Here is a 20,227-nt window from a genome sequence, read left to right as displayed (position 1 = left end):
TTGCCTTGCCCCAAAGTGGCAGAATTTATACATTTTGTTTGGGATTGCCTTGCACCTTTCTGTTACCTGAACAAAACGGTGCAAAAAGAAGTAATTGATCCAATCTTGTTCAATATTGTGCGGGACACAACAATGGCACATGCAGACAATAGTGTCTGCCCTTTGCAGCATCTTGCAAAGTTGTGCAAGATTACCTCAATTATCTTCTGTCTTGAAGCAACATAGATTTTTAAGAGAGCTCAGATCGCTCAGAATAAGTGCAGCACAGACATCCTAACAAAATCTTCTATTTTCTGCAGAGTTCTGAATTGCTTGCTGCCCCATTTTCATATAAAAATTCTGAATTCCCTGGCAGCTCTGTATATGGAATGAGTGGCACAGGTTCCTCTTGGAAGCTGTCCTGCCTGCTTGCCAGATCTGCCTGTGCCTGCATCTCTGCACATGCTGAGCAACTGGACAGCTTGGGCTGGCCAGTCCCATCTCCACTTGTGAATGCCCATAGCCAGCTTCAGAGGCGGTGGTGAAACAAAAGGAAGCAAGACTAGATTTATGAACAGGATCTGTCACAGATCACTGACCCAGGTGGAGAAAATGAGAAAACAAGTTTCTTAAACAAGTCGCTATAAAAAAAGTAAATATGAAAGTTGGGAGTATTTGATATTTCACCTTAGGAGACAAAAATCCTGCCCTCCCTGTGCTGAAACACACCTAGCTAGACCCTTCTTAAGCTATAGATGGTAAATTCTTAATAGGAGAACTTCACTCAGTTTAACTAACTCACAGTGATTTGTGCTAGGCTGTCTATTTCAAAGGAGCTGATCACTGAGGTAAAAACCCTGAGTTTATATATGGACCCACACAAGCACCCTCCACAAATGATACAGAACACATCCCCCAAAAGATTTGTAAGTACATAAAACTAGCAATTAGCAAACAACAGTAAAAACTCATATGTGTTAATAGGATAATGCCATTGAGAAGCAACAAAATTAAATGGTACATAATTAAATTGTGGAATGTATTGTTTTTGCTCCCCAGCCACCAATTCTGCTGACAAGGGCTGCTCTGGCCAGGAGCCACAAGTTCAGCATGCTCACCTTATCTGTACCACACAGCACCTGGCCAGTAATTGCACACAATGTGAGCAGCTGCCCTCCAGTCACAGGTATGGGGGCCTCCTTACACTGTCCTTGGTCTCTTGGGTCACTTCCATCAAGAAAACCCTGACCTGACTGTGAGAAAGGGAGCAGGCAGTGAACTCTGGCAGAAGTCCCACTGCAAATGAGATTGACTTTACTAGAAAGATTTTCTTCTGTGTGGTTGTCAGAAAACCACTCTGGAAATGCTGGAGGCTGCAGGTTTGTGAGGTGAACTCATTACTCCCAGGGCTGAGGAAAGCTTCCTGAAGGTAATGAGCTGCAATGCCTGGTATGAAGTGGTGTGCACACAAATTTGGCATTTACCTGCTATTCATGTATTTGATTTTGAAACAAAGTGAAAAAATGCGCAAGTAGGCTTGAAAGCCACCATATGATAGTGGTGATTGTAAGTATGACCTGTTCCTTTGTAGCCCTCCCTGCCCAGTGGGGTTATTCTCTTCGTACTCCTTCTTGATGCTGATTCCCTTCTATCAGGCAGATATCTATATCCAAATGCCTAGATCAGCAGGCTGCTTTACATTTTGATGTGTAAATCCTTCAGCACCCGACAAGCAACACAGAAATGAGAGGTCATTCTTCCCAACCATGGAATCTTCAACAAACACATTATTTAACTTAGCAGTGCCATGAATATCCAGCTTTACTTTCCAAGATGACAAGGCACGAAGGGATTAAGTAATCTACACTTATTCTGGATAATTTTTACTGACAACAGTGAAAGCTAAATCTGTCTGCGACTTGCCCATTTCTGCCAGTATTTTCCTGAAAAAAGGAATAGCTTTGAAAGACAGAAACTTTGGAGACAGCCAGCAATTGTAGGATTCCTCTAAATCAGGAAACCTTGCACTCATCAACTCCAAGTGCTTTTGATAAACCTATCCAGGCACCTAGATCAGTGCAAGTTTCTCATAAGGGCCAAGACAAAGCCTTTTACTTTGATCTGCTTGATGTTTTTGAGTTAACTGAGACTAGACAGGAGCCAAACTGCAGTACCTGTGTGAATGTGACCTGCCATCTGCAGCTCATGGCAAGGACAGCCTTTGTTTTGGTTAGACTGTCCCAAAGAGAGGAAAACACCTGTGCAAATGGGGAGGAGATCCTCCATTTATTCACCTGTGTTGCTCTGATTTCAGGCATGTTTGGGCTCAAGCAATTTGTGATGACCAGAATGTGGCAGACAGAATTTGCTACATATTTGACATATCATCATTTAATAGTCCATGCTAGTTGTGTTAAGAATGCAGTAGATATTAAAACCACAAGGGGAATACCATACTCTATAGCATGATTAAAGACACAGCAAGGTAGAGAATATTCATAAAGGATCAGAGGACAAAATGCCAGAATGTGATCCATGTGCCTGTGGGCAGAATGCATTGAATTAATGGGTAAATGGGACTAAGTCATTAGTATCATTCCATCAGTTCACAAATACCACTGCCAAATCAAAGCAGCTATCTATTTTCTGCCCAAGAGCCACACATTATTTTTCTTCATTACTCAATCTTCTTTAGTTTGATCCTATATAAGCTTAAAACTGTGAGGGAAAAAATACAGCCTGTATGGAAAATTGCTGTGGGATTGCAAAAGATATAAAACTTGCCAAAGAAAATGAACTCTAAAAACTATTTTCTTTGTTTATGTGTTCTCCCCAGGCCCTCTTGTTTATGTAAGGCTCAATATATGATCAAGTTACCTTGCGTCAGCCAGGCTGTGGTAATTGTCTGTCTGTGCACTTTTTGCCTGGAGCAAATGCAAGAAAATGTAACCGGGTTTAAGGCCCTTTCACCGTAGGCCTAGCCCAACTTACCTTACATTTCCTGTGGGGTGAGAGCATGCACCTACCTCAGACACAGTCACACACTGCATTCCAGGAGCCTTATGCTATGCCTGAGACTCAGAATTATGAAAGGCACCCCAAAGGGCATTTGGGACAGCTTGTTTTGCCTTCTGCAAGTATATTGCACAGGCACACGAATTAAGGGCTTACCTGCCATGCCTCCACCTTCTTTATGTCTGCACAGGACCCGTTGGTGAAGAGTCCCTTCCCAGGGGTACAGGTATAAATATCCTGCAAGGCATGGGCGATGGAATACACCGCCAAGTACACGTTATAGGATATCCGCAAGTGTGTGTAGTCCAGGTACGGTGTCTCCACGCTAGTGATGTTCTCATCCCCTGTGCATTGAGGTCGAAAGGCAGATGTTCCATTTCCAGCTCCCAGCCCCTCTTCATGGCCTTTGTGGAAGGAAGTTGAAGCAGGAGAATTTTTCGACCCATCAGGGAGATAGCAGTTAAATGTCTCCTCCCAAAACTCCTTGGCAAAGCCGTTGTTGGTGGACTTCTTGGGATGCACCTTCTGCAGGAACTCACGAAAGCCTGGGATCTGTCCTGCCTTCAGTGCAAATCCGATGGTGCTGCCGATGACACGGAAGAATTCTGGCATGGCTATTAGGGAAGAGCTGGCCCAGGCCTCGCTTGCCAGCCAGATCTTGCCAGTGATGTTTCTCCTGACAATCTCTTTGATGAGAGGCTCCAGATCTGGGCCACTGGAAAAAACAACGATCACTCTTGCTGTGGAGTTCTGGATGACCTCTACCACCTGCTGGATCTCCTCTTCATCTGAGTACTGGGAGATGAGCTCACTAAAATCAATGCAGATATCTCTCTCCTCTGCCTCTTCCCGAAATTTTTCAATCCCTGGCCGGCCATAGTCATCATCAGCTGCGATTGTTCCCACCCAGTTCCAGCGAAAGTATTCTATGATATCTGCCATAGCTGTGGCCTGATGCTCATCGTTGGGGATTGTGCGCAGGAAGGACTTGAACTGGTTCTTATTGCTCAGGAGACGACTGGATGAGGCATAGCTGACCTGTCAGAGCACAGCAAACAAGCAAAACACACCATAAAGTGAAATGCCTGAAATAAAATGCCTCCACTTAGCATCACTGTCAGCCTGGGAACTGCATATTCTTATCTTGTGTTTGCAGGTGATCCACTCTGAGGGCCTGCACGTTCTTCTAGCTGTGCCTATCCTACAGAGGCACTCATACAGGAGCAGCTGCTCGGACCTGAGAGGCTGGAGCCAGCTTGTGCCCACCTGCAAGGTCAGGGATCTGAGGGAAAGAGAAATGGACACTAGATAGGAGGAATGGCAAAGATTTCTGTCAAATCCAGAAATAAAATAATGTGCCATCTAGATAAATGCACTGAATTCAGACAAAACACAGGCTTTCTCTGTCCTGAACCAGACATGAGACAGCAGGATGGTATTGCCATTCCAAAGCTACTCTGTCTTTCTCTCCTTTCCTTTGACATCCATCCCCATCCTTAAACAGGCTCCATCAGGCACCATGTGTCTTTTATATACAATCCCTGTCAGTTGACATAAGAAGAATGTGTATCAGCTTCCTTGATCCTGCAGAGTTATGGTAATGCTACTTTAGCAGTGCTTCCTGATTGCTGGCCAGAATCAGCAAAGAAGCCAATGGGCAGTCCATGCTTCATAAGCCACCATGTTTTACAGTTAAAATTGGATTTTATTTCCTTTTCTAAAACTATCAAGAAATATTTTATTTTCCTAATCAGAACAAGTAACACTTGCTCTTAAGATATAATTTGAATCATCTACAAGTAGGAGGAAAACCATAAATCCCAGGTAATAACAGTTTAAAGATCTGGAGAACTTCTAAAACACATTTTGGGATTGGTATCTGAGTTCTTTAGGACTGACTTTCATTTGAAAAAGTCTTCTATAAACAGTTCATTATGTGCAAAGTGGAAATTTACAGAAAACCTTATCTTCTCCTTAAACTCTGTTATTTAATGTTTCTGCAAGCAGTAAATGAAGGAAGTCTCATAATGCAGTTTCAAGGGTTACGGCAGTAAATTCTCCTTTCACGGAGCTGTACTGTCCCCTGGACAGGCTCATGCCCAGTACTACTCACACCGCCATGAAACTTTTGCCAGGAGGTACAGTGGGATGTGTCCCACTGCCACATGTGCTGTAAGGGGACACAGAGGTGAGGTGCTGAGAAACAGAAGTTGTAACATTTTTCAGGGTTTACGTCAAAAGAATGAGTAATGAGCCGTACATTAATTGTAAAATGTACCTCCAACTCCTACTGATATGCAGGGCCTAATAAACCTGGATGTGCTAATGGCCTTGCTATAAATGGCTGTGACAATTCTACCCAACATCCGCCGGTCTAAAAGCTTGCTTTCAGTTGTCATGCTTCAACCACCTGGCTGAGACTTGGTTCCAGAACTGAACCTCCTGACATCTACCCTTTTCTGCAGCCTCTAGATAAGGCTACTGCCTCATAGGACAAATGTCATTCTCTCTTTAAAGAGAAAGTCTGAGAACTGCAAACATCTCTTACGTTCAGTTGAACTCACCAACCCTTCTCGGCTGCCCTTGTTCACCTGGTAATGTGATGTGTAAATCAACAGTCCCCATAAGATGTCATCAGGTTGTTTATTACATGCCAACTTCCAATGCCACTCTTGTCAATACCCAGATAGTACAGCTTAAACCATTCTTGCCCTGCTCAGAGACCAAATGTCCAGTTTTTCAGACTCCTGCAAAGGAGTCAGACTGATAAGACTCAAGAGACAAGATATATTACTGTGCACAGGGCAATCAAGAATCCTTCCTTCTTCATTCATGGTGCACATGGGAATTGGAGCTCTGGCTGAAGCAAAGATACATTTCTCAGGACAGACTGAGAGCACATTCTGACACAATCTTGTTGTAGGGGCTCTTGTGAGCTCTGGCACCTCTATTACTTTTGGAAGAGGAATTGGAAGTGTTAGGCTGTACAAGGTAACATTTAAATGGATAAGGCCAAACACTTTTTCCAAAGCTGACTTCAGTGTAGAAATCTAAAATCAAAAGCAACAGCATTAAGCCAGGCTTGTACTTTGCTTAAGGTCTTGGCAGATCAACAAGCCTCTTAAACCAAAGGATGGGACCATGGATGCTGGCACTGGCGCCAGGAGAGTCAGAATTCAGCCTGAAGGATGTGACACAGGAATTGGCACAACCACATCACCACAGAGGCGACCACAGGACAAGGGCAATATCCACATGATTTCACAAACGTTTTGGATGCCCTAGGCCAAAAGAAAGGCAGGTTAGCTCAGAAGAAACCTCCACAGCATCTGATCAGCAAAAGCAACAACTTTACAGGTCGCCTACTTGAGTGATCAGAAATGCTGAGAGACCTAAAGAGCAGCTGGCAGTGATGAAGCTCTGCCTTCAGTGGGCTCTGTGGGAGCTGGATGGGACCAGAGAGTCACTACTGTGAAGTAATGACACAACTAAGGTGTCAGGGCTGGCAACTGTCATTGACTGACCTAAAATACCTGCATTCAGGGACTAAATCACTCTAGAGGACTCCAGTCCTCCTAGACTATGCTTCTGTTGGCCAAATGTTGTTGCAGCTGCTCAGTAACCTCTGTATTTGGGGACTTCAAAGTGCTAGCAAGACACGTTTCTATCATAACAATGACAGCCACCCCCCTCCCACCCCCCATTTTATTGTTTCTCTCCTTAAAGTTTATTGGAAATGGCAAAGATTAAGCAATCTCTGCAGAATAGGGAAGCAGGCCTCTTCTGTAACCTAAACAAGTGAGGTGGAACTGTACCTGAGGTATGTAAAAGAGTCCCAGCAGATTGGCCACAGCAGTGGAGATGCCAGATCCAGTTGCTCCCACGACTGCAATGGTGGAAGGGATATGTTCAGAGCAGTTACAGAATTCATCCAGGTTCAGGGAGTCTATCTTGTTCTGGGCCACAAAACTCAGTGTGGCCTCCAGGGCTTTCGAGACTGTATTGCAAGTGTCAAATATCCTGTATCCCAGGGTCATGTTGGGAAGGAGAGTTGGGCTACTGTTTATTTCTTCTATGGCAAAGATCATAGCCTGGAGCCAGCGGAAGCCTCGGAAATTATACCTGGGGGAGCAAAAATAGAAACAAAATAGTGAGAGAAGGTGGAAAACACAGGAGAGGAGACCAGGAATGAGGCAAAGACAGAGTGAAAAATTCCAGATACAAAAGGCAAAAGCAACTTGTGCTATTTTTTGCATCCTACTAAATTTGGGAAGTTTTGCTTTTGTCTCTACTGGTTACAGAAGAGGCATGTTTATGGTACAAGGCTTTGTTCTGGCTTGCAACTTTTTGGTTTGGGTGCTCATTCCAGAGGTGAACTTTTTTAAGTCCCCTAATATCTGGGAAAGTTGAAAGACAGCATGTCTGGAGTGATGACTCTGGCCTGTCCCTTGTGCTCAGGACCTAAACCTAATCTCACGATCCCCGAGGAAATGAATTTGCCCGAAATTGTGATCCTCTGACTGAAAGCTACACCTACCAGGTTTACTTCCAGGCTCCTCTGACATGTTTCTGAATGCAGATGGCAGTGTCTGCTAAGTCTGTGCTGATGGTGCCTGGGACTTAGGCTTGGGGATACTCCTGGAGTGTGTCAGCTTCTCCTGGCTTTGGGCAGGCAGAGAACCTGAGAAACAGCAATGGCATGCTGCTGGATGCAGAGGTTATTTAGTTTCCAGGAGTTCAGCTGAGGGAAATTCAGCCTCACATGACACCCTTCATTTTGTGAGAGAGAGCACAGTCAGACTGTTCATACCAGAGAATGGAGGCATGCTATAAATATAAGTCCTAGTGCAAACTGATAACTTGTTAATTAGATACTTCAATGCCTTCACTGAAGGAGTAACTTTTCTCATTATTATGATTCTCTCTCACATTTTCTTTAGACATGAACTCAGAAGATGCCCTCAGAGCTGGCCTGTGAAACTGAAATTGTATTTTGAAGCCTCCTCTCTTCTCAAAGATGGAAAAGCTGAGTCTTCTGATTATCTTGCACCTGTGCATGAAACTAAGGCAGAGCTGCAGATTGGTGGCAACTGTCCTGCAGGAGCTGTGAGTCCCTGTTTATGGCATCAGTAGCCTGGCAGTGGAAGAAGCTGAAGCATGATGATTACTTACCCAAAAAGGAGAGAAACTTCTCTGTGGAAAGTAGCAGCAAGAAAGTATACCTTTGATATGATATATGATATGATATGATATGATATGATATATTATTCTATAGTTTTACTGTGTTTTCTCCTATAAAGTTGTCCTGGCAACCAGTTGTGTGCCTATGGGGCTGGCATGTTTTAGGGCAATGCAGCTGGAATGGCAGAATCTTTCATCAGCTGAAACCTGGCCTTCCCTGGATGCACTATGGGTCAGGATACCAGTTAGTTTGCAGTTTTGTGCTGAGTTGCAGGTGAAAACAGGAAAGTGCCAATGCTGTTATGCTTGAGATCCACTGGGAAAAGTGATGGGCCCCAAAACTGGAAAAGCCTGGGGAAATAGCCTGCCCAAGAACAGATTCTATATGAAACGGTAAATTTAGGTTTCACACGAGTTACATTTTGAAATGCTTGGTGAGATGTTTCCATTACTAAGCTGAAGATTTCTAAAGACAAGCTTCACAAAATCACAACCTTTCAGTGTCTGAGATAATATGACCTAAACATTTTTAATTACTGGATTAAATTAATTGCTTTCAAAGTTGATGTTAGCTATGTCTGACTTTTTCAAAGCTGAATGAACAAAGCCACATTACTTCCATTCCAGGAGTTTTATCTGATTCATCTGGGGTCAGAGTTTCTAAAGATATCACATCTAAGGTTTATCTTTAAGTCTTAAAAACTTCATTTATTCAACTTGACTTCACTTCTCCAGACATCTTAGGCCAGATTCCAAATGAGGTTCAGCTCTGAGGTTATACCTCAAGGCCCAGACAGCACACTTTCAGTGCAGATGTCTTCAGGTCAAAAGTTTGAGTCCTTAGTTATAATTTACTACCAAAGGGAGAGTTAGCTTTATTAAGATTAGTCTTCAGAAGCAAGGGAGTGTGGGCTACTGATAGAAGTAATTTGGCAATTTAGAATATTTTTTGCACTAGTTCCAAACCATTAAGGAATGAGATGCAACAAGAAAGCTCTGAAATAAAAGGGCAAGGCTCAGAAGAATCGAGTCAGTGAGTGCTGTGTACAGGAAGAAGATGTGTTGGGCACCCCCTGTTGCCTCACATGGTTAGTAATGCACACTGGGATAAATGGAAACAAGGAAGGGTTTTGTGACACTTCTTTTTGAAAAGCTACACGTTTACATGTTTAGATACATGTTACACATGTTTAGATATTTTTAATATGAACAGGATTTGAAGCAAGGAGCCATATTCAGGCTCCTCATGTAAAAGAGAAAAATCTGATCCTATTTTCTATATTTATTTAAAGGGAAGCCTACTGAGAACCTGTGAAGTTCAAAGATACTGCTATACTACTGGGAAAAGCTTCACACATTTGAGTATATGCAAAAGCAAATTAAAGCCTGCTCACTTTATATTATACAGGTGAAGTATGACACAATTATTTTGCCTGCTTGAAAGGGATTTGGCTTTATTTTTTTTTAAAATGCCACAAGGTGGTATCCTCAGATGGAATCTTCAAAAGCAGTGAACTGGATCATCTTATGCTTTACTTCAAAGAAATATTTGGCATTTAATTCAGCAAATGCAGACTAAAGCCCATGATACACAGTTATTTTTGTTTTCCTTTCTGACACATGCTCCTGACTAGTGTGTATTTACAGTACAAGGCCTCTAGTTCAGTACTTGCATTTGGAATAATTTTATTTTGGAGGGAAAGGAGAATAGGGGCTGTTTTCTGGGAGCTAGACTCCAAAATATCTTTAAAATGCTTTCAACAATTTATCTTAAACAAACCTAGGCAAAAGACCTGCAGTTCTCTTCACTTGCACCTCTGCTGACAGCAGCATCAGCAGCTCAGGAGAAGAGGATCAGATGGGATGAAGACAGCACTCGTCACTCTGTCCTCTCTAACACCTGATAGATCTTCAGACAAGATGTCATTTTGTCATCTGAGACAGTGTTGTATCGATTCCGTAACACAGATATGGTCAGACAAAGTCAGTGTTGCCAAACTGTGCTAAAGGAAGCAAGATCCTTCCAATTTCTATGAAAGGATATTTTGTGGAGAATTTCTCTCTCACTGTACTGTAAGATCCCAGCAAGGGGCTGCAGATAGGTTCCTTTTAGCTTGGTGTACATGAGGGATTGCTAAGAGCAGCCTTAGAAGCTGGCAGTAGGTCCCACTGATGTAGCTGACCTCCTGTGCTATGGTGCTGCTGTGATTAATATGGTCAGTCACCGGAATGCTCTGTCAACCATGCAGAAATTTGACTGGTAATTTCCATAAAGAAACTGTTCAGTATTTGCTATCAGAGGCAAGCTTTCATTAGATTTCCAGAATATTTGAATAGCCACTGGTATTTTCTTGATGGAAATGAAGCAGTCTCCAAAGCTCATTTTCTGCCGTATTACTTTACAGGTATGTTCACATAGTCTTGCATTTTGTGAGATGTGGTGCAATGAAAAGTGGCCATTAAGCTCTAAATGAGAATTTAATGTAAATAATCCAGAGCCCACAGGTGTAGAGGGGAATTTTTATTTACACTCCTTCCTTAAAATTTTCCCTTCTGATACTTGTTCTCCCACTTCTCAGTGCATTAAACCCACTGATCTTTCTGTTCCCAAGGAGGAGCACAAGCTGGGAGAGAGGAATTGGAAACAATACCTCACTGTCACCTCTGCAGAGGACAGCTGTGCAGCAGACCAGTTTGCTGGAAACTAAACATATCTGTCAAATGGTGCTCAGGATGGCTTAAATGCCCCAGTCAATGTTTCAAAGGAAGGCAATGCAAATTAATGGACACAAGCTGTTTGCATGGTTTAAACTCCCTATAGCTCCATCCCCTGTTTGTATGGTTTGGTTTGAACAGCTCTTACTCTCTAGATCCAGCAAGGAAATTGGTCCTGATCCTTGCTAGTCTCCATAAAGAAATAATTCACAGCCTCATGTGTATTCATGACCTTCATTTATCACACTCGCAAGGTACTAAGCAATGGGATATGAAGCATAAAAAGGAGAAAGTGATGTGAAAGCTCTGAATACAGCTTTCACTTACCCTCCCATATCTGACAGGTACTTTTACTCAGAAATGGTGGCAAAGCCTGCATATACCTTTTGATCACACTAGTACTCCTCTTTCTCTAGTGGTTGCATGCACATACTAATTTCTCTGTCCTCTCTAGATTTTCAGTACATTAATTGCATCTTATTGCTACTACTACCACTGTTATTTCTAAACAATGCAAGGGGGGAGACTTTCAGTCATTTGTTGGATTCCTGCAGTCATAAGTATAATGAGTTGCTTGCCACTCTTACCAGCAAGGACTGTGGGTGAGGGGAATTATGCAGAACAAAGAAAGTCAAAATGAAAAAATTGCAATTGAGAAGGTGAATGGAAGAAAGAGAAAATGATATAATTACATGTTACAGAAGAGATTCCAAATATCTTGTTAAACATTCAGGTCTGCAATGGGATTGGCAAATACATCTGCAAGGGCTAGAATTAAAATTCTGTTCTCTCAGATGGACAGAGAAACTTGGTGGGCTAAAGAGTCCTGGAGCTATGCTCTATGAAGTCTTGCACTATGGCATGGGGACAATGTCTCATCACAGTTTCACAGCTTGAAAGCTTTGTATCACAGTGTGGGACCTTGGCTAGCTAGATGTGATCAGAATACAGGAAAACTGCTAATCTCCCTGAAATCAGGAAGGGACAGAGAAATCAGGTTATGAATAGACCTCTGGGGGTGCTGACAGGGAATAAAATGGGGGTCAGGGCTTGCTTGTGCTGTGCTCAGTCTCTGCCTCCACTGTACACATAAGATATGCATCAGCAAATGTTGTAAGGAAAGTTGCTGCAGCAGCACCTGAGGCATACAAAGACAGGAGGTGTATTTATATATCAGATGCAGGATCCTTGATTGCTGAAACAACAAACAGGAAACAAAACTGCTCTTGCTTTATGTATTCCTATCTGACATTTACTGTGGCGAAATCATGGGTATGTTTTCACTTTGAACTCTACAAATCAGTGTTTAGAGCACAAAGATGCATTTTCAGTAGCAACAGCATAAAAGGAATGTGGAACAGATTGTTACTGTTCCCTTTTCCTTTCACTGCTGAGTTATGTATATAATTTCGAAATAATCCTGTGCCAGGTACACACAGTAGGTTCAGGCCAGTTTTTTCGCTGAGCTGGAGAGAAAGATGATGAGACACAAGAGCATGAAGAACATAAAAACTGAGAAAGTGGAGAGAAAACTGCCCTATCCATTTTGAGAAGCTCCAACTGTCCTGTCCATTGGAAAGCCCAGTTTGGGAGCATAGGTATGGCACTGAACCTAGCTAAATGTCCAAACATCACAGGTTGAAAAGTCTTTAAAAGAGAGAAAAACCACATTATCTTAAGTTGTTTGATTCTGAACTCTAAAATATACCACCCACAGGGTTTCAGTGGGACCCTTAGATCTTGTTGTGGAGCTTCTCATATGGTTTGATGACTTGCTGCTGCAAAAGAGTGTGAGGAGAGAGAGAGAATGCTTTTTATCCCAGAGTGACCTGGATCTAATTTTCAAATGTGATATGAGACACATTTTCCTATGTAGTAAAGAGACTACAGACTGTATGCATCCATCTGAAAAGGGGGCAGGTATAAAACTTACTGGCCTCAGCTTTGAAAAGATATAGCAGTGCTGAAGAAGGCTCAGAGGAGGGCAACAAGGGCAGGTAAAGGTATGGGACAAATTTAGCACCTTTGGTTTGACCATGTACAGTCACATTTGTGCTTCCCTATGGATTTCTATCTAATTTGCTAATGTGTGGTTTTCCCACCCTACAGAACTTTTTGACACAAGACCAGGGAAATTTACTTTGTGAAGAAACTAGAACCTACATTTTTTTTTCTGCTCCCAAAAATGTAAGTTTGATAATTCCAGATCAGTCAGTTGCCTGGAACTTAGGAAACTCACATGCAATAATATAAGATTTTAGCAAACAACTTGAAGAATGTATTGGATTCCTAGAGTCAGCATGCACAACCCTGCCACAGGCTGATACCTGATCACAGGGTCCAAAACCAAAAATGACCACCATGACTGTGTTGAGAGTCTTCTGTACAACTCCAGCAGGAGGTATTTTCTTACTTCAAAACTGCTTAAAATAGAAAATCCTTTCAGGAAAAACATATGCTCTCAATTTGATGTGTACCAATAATGAGGAATACACAAAAACATTCCCATGCATTTATTACCTCTGTCATTAAAACCTGATGACCAATCTCAGAAAGCCTTCTCAATCCAACCTCTTTCTTTTGAATTACACATTTCCTGCAAATTGACATTTTCTGGTGAAGATGTGTGCAATAAAACAACCTCCTGTTATTTCTGGTCCAATCATCCCTTTGTTCCTTTTGTAGTTTCTACTGTCTCTGCAGCTAGATCTCTGAGCTTTATTCTTTCTCCACTTGGATTATGCTGTCAACTCACAATTTATCCAAACTCCCTGAAGGATATGTGCTGCAAATGTTTGCCTTTGCAGACACCTTCTTTCTGTTTTGCGCCTACATCTTCTTGGTGCAAGGGTAAGAAGAACAGGGATTTTATCCAGGTGAATTTCAGCTGGAGGATATCTTTTAGCAGATTGAATGCCACCCACAAGGATCTCCCATTGTGTCCTTAAAACAACTAGTCTGGCTTTTTAGGATTTGCCTGTTGTTGGCAGTGCTGCCTCATTAACATGCCTTTTTGCAGCCACACAACTGTAGTACTTGCGGCGGAACAGTTTCCAACCATCTCTTCCAAAAATGTGACCATGTCAAGACAGTCACTGAGGCTGACCCAGAGTCGACATAAATGAAAACTGTTTAGTTTGCAAATATCTGCATTGGCCTGCCTGCCAGCTGGAGTAGGAGAAAAAGATAATAGAGCTGGAAACATCCATTGCTTTCCAGCATTCCACTTTTAAAATTATGCATTTGAGAGAGAAAAAAAAAAAGTGCTGAAAAGCTGGCAGAGATTCTTGCTCCATGAAATTGACATTGCACATACATTTAGTTCAGGACTTCCCTGTGCTCACACAGAAGAAGCCAAAATAAATCCCTGCTTATTGACACTTGTGTGTGCTTCCTATGACAGGTTCTGGGGATGATCTCATAACCAAGATGGATGTGTCTTACTCAGTGTCTCAGTGGGAAACCACACCTGAAATCTGTGGATGTAATAGGAACGCTCTCAGCAATCCTTCATTGCCATCTGCAACAAAACCATACTAGATCCCCAGCCTAGGATGAGAGGTCCAAATAATTCCAGATACACAGTTCTTCACAAATGATAACAGAAGTCCTGTAGCACTGCAGTGTTTTCCCATGCATTGTCATGACAGAAATCCACATGAATTTCTTATATTTTGTTTATATAGTGTTCCAATCAGTTTCTGTCACACTTTCCACTTGTTCTGTGTATTATGTACAGGCTTGTAATGTTAAAAATTCCTCACATTTCATCATAAAAATGTCTACAAGTTGATAATAAGAGAAACTGTTTTCATCTGCATTTCTCACTCCAAGGTTAACTCCTAATACTTAAGACAAAACCCAGATGTGCTGTTTACACAAAAGAGAAGAACTCTGGGTGAGGAAAACCTGGACTCAAGTTTGGGACTTTTACAAATTCCTAAAGAGACATTTATGTGTCATTCACTGGGATTTTTTCAAAAGCCATAACCTACCTTGGTCACCTGTCACCTATGTACTTGCTTAGCAACTTAACAGTTTGTAAAGTCTTAGAAGATGACAGGCAGAACTGGACAAAAAAACGATTTCTAAACTATTTGACCATGCATTACTTTAATCAAATGAACTAAAGGGCACTATTGGTAATTTCCTGCTAGGGACGCTAGTTTTCAGATACTATTCAAATGTTCCCTGTGAATGGCCAAATAGATCAGTATATTAATGTTTTGGCAGCTTCAGGTCATACAAAGATTGCTCTCTTTTAGTGTCCAAATAGTACTTATGTTACTGTTTAACATATAGACTTGTTTTTTTCCATTATTTACTTCATACCTTCCAATTGCAAGCATCAGACCACAGACTATATTTACACAATTTAAAGTAAAGAAATGTGAAGACTTCCCCATCAAAGCTTTTTATTTTCCCTTTTACTAGCTTACCTTATACACTCCACTGATTCTGGCCTTGATTTTAGATCCTGGTCTTTAGCAGCCACTCCAAAATGAATGGGGAACAATCCTCCTAGAATAATGTCTCCCTTCTTCTGTGCCCTTTGGTTTGGCCCATAGGCAGCAGTGTTCCAGGTAAACAGCAAAAGAATCAAGCAGCAGCTATATGAAGTCATTTTTCCTCTTTTCACCAGGGGGTTATAGGACGCAAAATTGGAAAAGATGATGTAAGAAAGCAGATGTCAAAGCTTTTCCTTTCCTCAATACAGCACAGAGAGGATTTGGGGCACATGTTGGCAAGGAGATAAGCAACAAGGTGGAAGCCACAGTGCTGGTGTTTCTCCCTCTGTCTTCTCCATTGCAAAAAAACAATTCAGCCACCCTTCTTCCTTCATAACTGAAGTATTATGGAGAGCCCATCTCGGAGAACTGTAAGAGAAATATTTGAAAAGTGATTCCAGCTATACACCAGGACCCCACATTACCATGATGGTTCTACTTCCTCAAGCCAAGCCCTCAATATGCCCCTGTAGCTGCCCCCACTCAACAAGCCACCTGGGACATGTCACAGCCTTGGCAAAGTCATCCAGGCACCTCTTCAAATGATGTCAGATGCCTGATTCTCTGCCACATACCTAAGGTGGGTTGCTTAATCTTCCTATGGTTGTGTGTGACTCTGATGCTAGCAGATGCAGTAAAACCTGTGATCTGATTGGTGCCCATGAACAGAGAGCACACTGTGAGACCTGGGTGGGCAGTGAGGAGGGAATGAGGAAGCATCAAACACAGTAAGAATCTAGCCTTACTCTTAAGCAAATAACCATAATAATCTTAGGTGTTGGTCCATCCTCTCCTGTTCATTGATCATTCTTAACCCTCTAACTTTGAACTTATCCTTGCTAAAAATAAAACAATGTCACCAGAAAGAGTTCTTTTGCATTAAAAGAGAGAATTAATTCCAGAGAAGCATTTGAAACCAAGATACTTTTCCATAATGAATCATGAAGGCTTGAAAGGTTTGGCAATCACGCCATTGAAAGCTTAGCTATAGCAGCCTTTGAAGACTGTTTCCTGGGGATGAAAAATACTGCAGCTTCTCCATGCTCAATACATTGTCCCTGCAGCATGTCTACAGGCCTCCCAAATGAAGAACTAACTTAATTTTGAAAATGGCTATGGCTACAGGAGAGGAGATAGCACAGAAAATTCACAATTAATATCTCTTCTGCCTATTTTAAACAGGGACCAGTAGTAAGAATCTGAAGTTAGTCAAATTTAGAGTAGAAGCAAGGCATACATTGCTAATTCTGAGGACAATTAATTTCTAAAGGAAGTCATCAAGAGTTTTTAACTGCTGAGAACATTTTATATGAGGCTGACTTATTATCACTAAATGCAGCTATATGGATTTGATCTTCACCTAGGTCAAAAAAAAGAGCTGCTGCAGGGAAAAACTGTGATCATGAGGCTTCTCCTCTTAGCCAGTCTGGATAATCATGCATGCTGTATGACCACCAAGCATGGGGAACTATTTAATACATTATCATTACAATGAAGGTTCGGGTGCAGCAGTCAATGAGAGAGGAGAGACAAACCTCCTGTTGTTCTCATGCCTCTGTGTTCACTGCACTTAGCTGGGCAGACACTGCAATTCCCTGTAGTGGATCCACTCTAAACTATTCTTTGGCTCTGGCTTGAACAAGCGCATTTTTTTTGGCAAGGGCAATCAAATTTTTGGCTAGATATCAAGATATGTCTAAGTATTGGCATGTGGTCCTTTGACAGCCAGATGACCAGGATTAAGAGGGTGAACCAGGATTAGGAGGGGACAGAGCAGTGCAACGAGTGAGTGTCATGAAGTGTTTGGGTTTTGATCTATCCTGGCAGACGGATGGTGGTTTTGACTTCTTCAATGCCCAACAGAATAAAGAACAAAACACTTTTCCATATTTCAGTTAGAGAAATGTCATCTTCCTCCCACCACATGTGGTTTCAGGAAAGATACAAACACTAGTGAAGTGCTGATGCAGTGTCCTGAGGTGAGAACCAGCACAGGCAGGGCCAGCACTTAGAGGTGAGACGTTTGAAACGGGGCGAGTGATTTCTGCGGAGATGCTGCAAAGACATGGGATGCTCTGATTAATGGCCTTTAGCTCAGCTTACCCCCTCCCCCAGCTCCCTCCAGGATGGCAGGGACCTGGGGGACTGCATGCTCTGACAGGTGCAGGGATGGTGTCCCCGGAGTCTGGGCAAGGAACCATGTGTGGAACTCAACCAAGGTGGGATGAGGTCAGTGACTTCTCCATCTGCTGTGGGAACACCACAGTCTGCTGATTTACTACTCAATTTTTCTGCTTTTACTTTAATAAGGCTTTCTTTTGCCTTTGGGGTTATTCAATTATAAAAAAGGAAACTGTTTCCATCAGCAGCAGACAGAAAATATAATTTCGTTTGGTAGGTTGCTGTGGTGGGGTTTGCTCTGATGCTACTGAGTATTTAGGAACTCTTCACAAGACAGTACATGGCTGAAGTATGAAATGTAGAAAAAGTAAATTCTCATTCTTATTTTTCTTTTCTCACAATAGACAAAGTCAAAACATCCAAACTGGTAAAATACAGTAAATTTTAAGACAGCATTTACAGCACTTAGTAGTCCAAGTTGTCATTCAACAGCATGACAATGAAAACAAAAATTATTCATTCATGGTATAGGTCATTAATTAGCATCTCCCTGAATAATTTGGAACTAGCAGTTCTCAGGGACAGGACACAGAACTGAAGTAACATCAGAGGTGATATCTGGGAACAAGATGGGCTGTGTATATAAAGCACACCTCTGAGTCAGTAAACTGAAGGATAAATGTCCAAAGATGTGCTGGCACAGAAAAGCAAAACTAAGTATATGCTCAGCTCCTCATAAATCTCAGTTTCCAAATTTACAACTCTTCATACCTAAATTTCAGCTACAGCTGGAAAAACCAAACTCATTTAATGGGAGACAGAGGACTCACAGCTGCTTTCAAGTGCCCTGCACACCTGAAGATGAAGATGTTTGAAGACACCGATTTCCCAATGAACAAACAGTTGTGAGCTTGCTGCAAGTGCCCCAGATAATATCCTCTAGAATCAACTTCTGTTGTGGCAAATTTTCCTTCAGTTCTCTTTAATTAGAATAAGATTATGAGCTTCTTCCTTATTAAAGGAAAGCATTACACAGTCAATGATTTAATTACCTAATGTAGGCTTCCAGACATAAAACTTAGCATACCACAGGTGGAAATTGTATTACTAATAGAACAAATTAATGTTGTCCTGCAGTTTTCAGCTAATGAATAATAATTAAAAAAGATTAAATTAACAAACAGCTGAATTAAGATGGAATCCATTGCTATTTTTTTCCTTTGCAAATGTTTTTACACTTAAAACATTATTTAGTATTAGCACATAAATTCTTTGATTATGAGCTCTTCCATGCAGAACACCTTTTCCCTGTACATGTATTCAGCCAATAAAATTCCATAATATTACTTTTGCAAGAAAAATATATAAAAAAAAATTGTATATATTTTTTTTTGTCATGGCCCGATTTTTAGTCCTCTTCTCCTTCCAAAAATAGTTCTCAATAGTTTTCCACTCTGTTTCATTAACTATCAGACATTTTGTTTCTGAACTGTCTTGGAAGAGAGCTTCTTCTAAGCTTCCATGGAGGAATTTGAACTGGTTCCAGGAACAGGATAAGCTATCAGGCAACCATTGCCATGGCAGGAACAGTAGCTGAGGTGGGGAGGGATGGTACCCAGGTACAGCTGTGGGTATTTGAAAAGCTTGCAGCAATTGGTACCATCTAGTCCGTTGAATGAGAGTTTTAGTTGTCAGACTAAATCAAGCAGAAAAGCCTGAAATGTTCAATAAATCTTTGGTTTTTTTGGATGAAAGGAAGCTGAATGGCACACTCATGGCATGCATTACTTATGAAGTAAACATTAATCATACAGTAACTAACCACAATTCTCAACAGCACCTGCTCAGGTACATCTAATACCATGAAGCTGACCCCTTAGCCCAGGAAGGGCTCAGCAATAGTAATGCAGTTCCTGGCATATTTGCTCTAAAACCTTGTCAGGAAGAAAACCAATCAGACACTCAGGGCAGCCTCCTTCAAATGCTTCTTTGCTCTCACCAAAGAAAATGTTTTCTCACATCTAACTTTAGTGGTTTTTGATACAGCTTAAGCCAGTCTTCTTCTCCCATCTACCACATGAAGGCCAGTACCACCCTGGTCATAATCACCTTATGTGGGATTTGATTCACCTCCCCTTTTACTCTTTTTTTAGACCAAGCAAATTAAAATAACTTTTTTATTTTTTTCATAAAGCTGCTTTTCTGAGCTCAGATTATTCTTGTTTCCTTCCTCTGACCTCTGTCCAGCATGTCTCTACATTTAGTGCAGACCAGTGCCCAGAAATGGACACAGTGTCCTTGTTTGGCCCTTACAATCACTGAGCAAAGTAGTAGAACTGCTTCATGTGTCTTGCAGGCTACAGCCCTGTTTGTATTTCTCAGCATGGCATTTGTCTTTTTTGGAACAGCATGATATTGTTAACTTATGGTAACTTATCAGCTAAACACAAAGCAAAGTTCAGCATGTTTATATTCTATTCACAAGGCCATGAAACCTCACAAGAAATTATCATCTTCCAAAAGCTTTTCCCTCACATTCAGTTCAAAGGTAGAATCTGCTAAATTTCACATGATCATCCTGGGCACCAATCAGGAACCAGCATGGACAAGCACAGCTAAGTCTCCTGGGCTTTCAGGACCTTTTCACAGCAGAGAGCTCAGGAAGATTCCTGGTTACAGCTGTGGAAAAAGGGTTGTCCCAGACCCAA

At 41.7% G+C, this 20,227-nt stretch overlaps 1 protein-coding gene across 1 annotated transcript in view; it reads right to left on the bottom strand.

Annotated features, from left to right (window-relative positions):
• CASR (calcium sensing receptor) overlaps positions 1-15,514 on the bottom strand; it is a 42,959-nt gene extending 27,445 nt beyond the window's left edge. Inside the window, exons 1-3 of the mRNA XM_062513203.1 lie at positions 15,330-15,514; positions 6,810-7,116; positions 3,151-4,032 (exon numbers count right to left, since the gene is read on the bottom strand). Coding sequence (XP_062369187.1) covers positions 3,151-4,032; positions 6,810-7,116; positions 15,330-15,514 — 1,374 coding nt within the window. The remainder of the gene's footprint in view (positions 1-3,150; positions 4,033-6,809; positions 7,117-15,329) is intronic.
• Between the last annotated feature and the right edge of the window lie 4,713 nt (positions 15,515-20,227).

Source organism: Cinclus cinclus, chromosome 2, assembly GCF_963662255.1.
Source record: "Cinclus cinclus chromosome 2, bCinCin1.1, whole genome shotgun sequence".
NCBI classification, from domain to species: Eukaryota; Metazoa; Chordata; class Aves; order Passeriformes; family Cinclidae; genus Cinclus; species Cinclus cinclus.
Note: the sequence above shows the minus strand (reverse complement) of the source record. Positions and strands in the feature narration are given on the sequence as shown.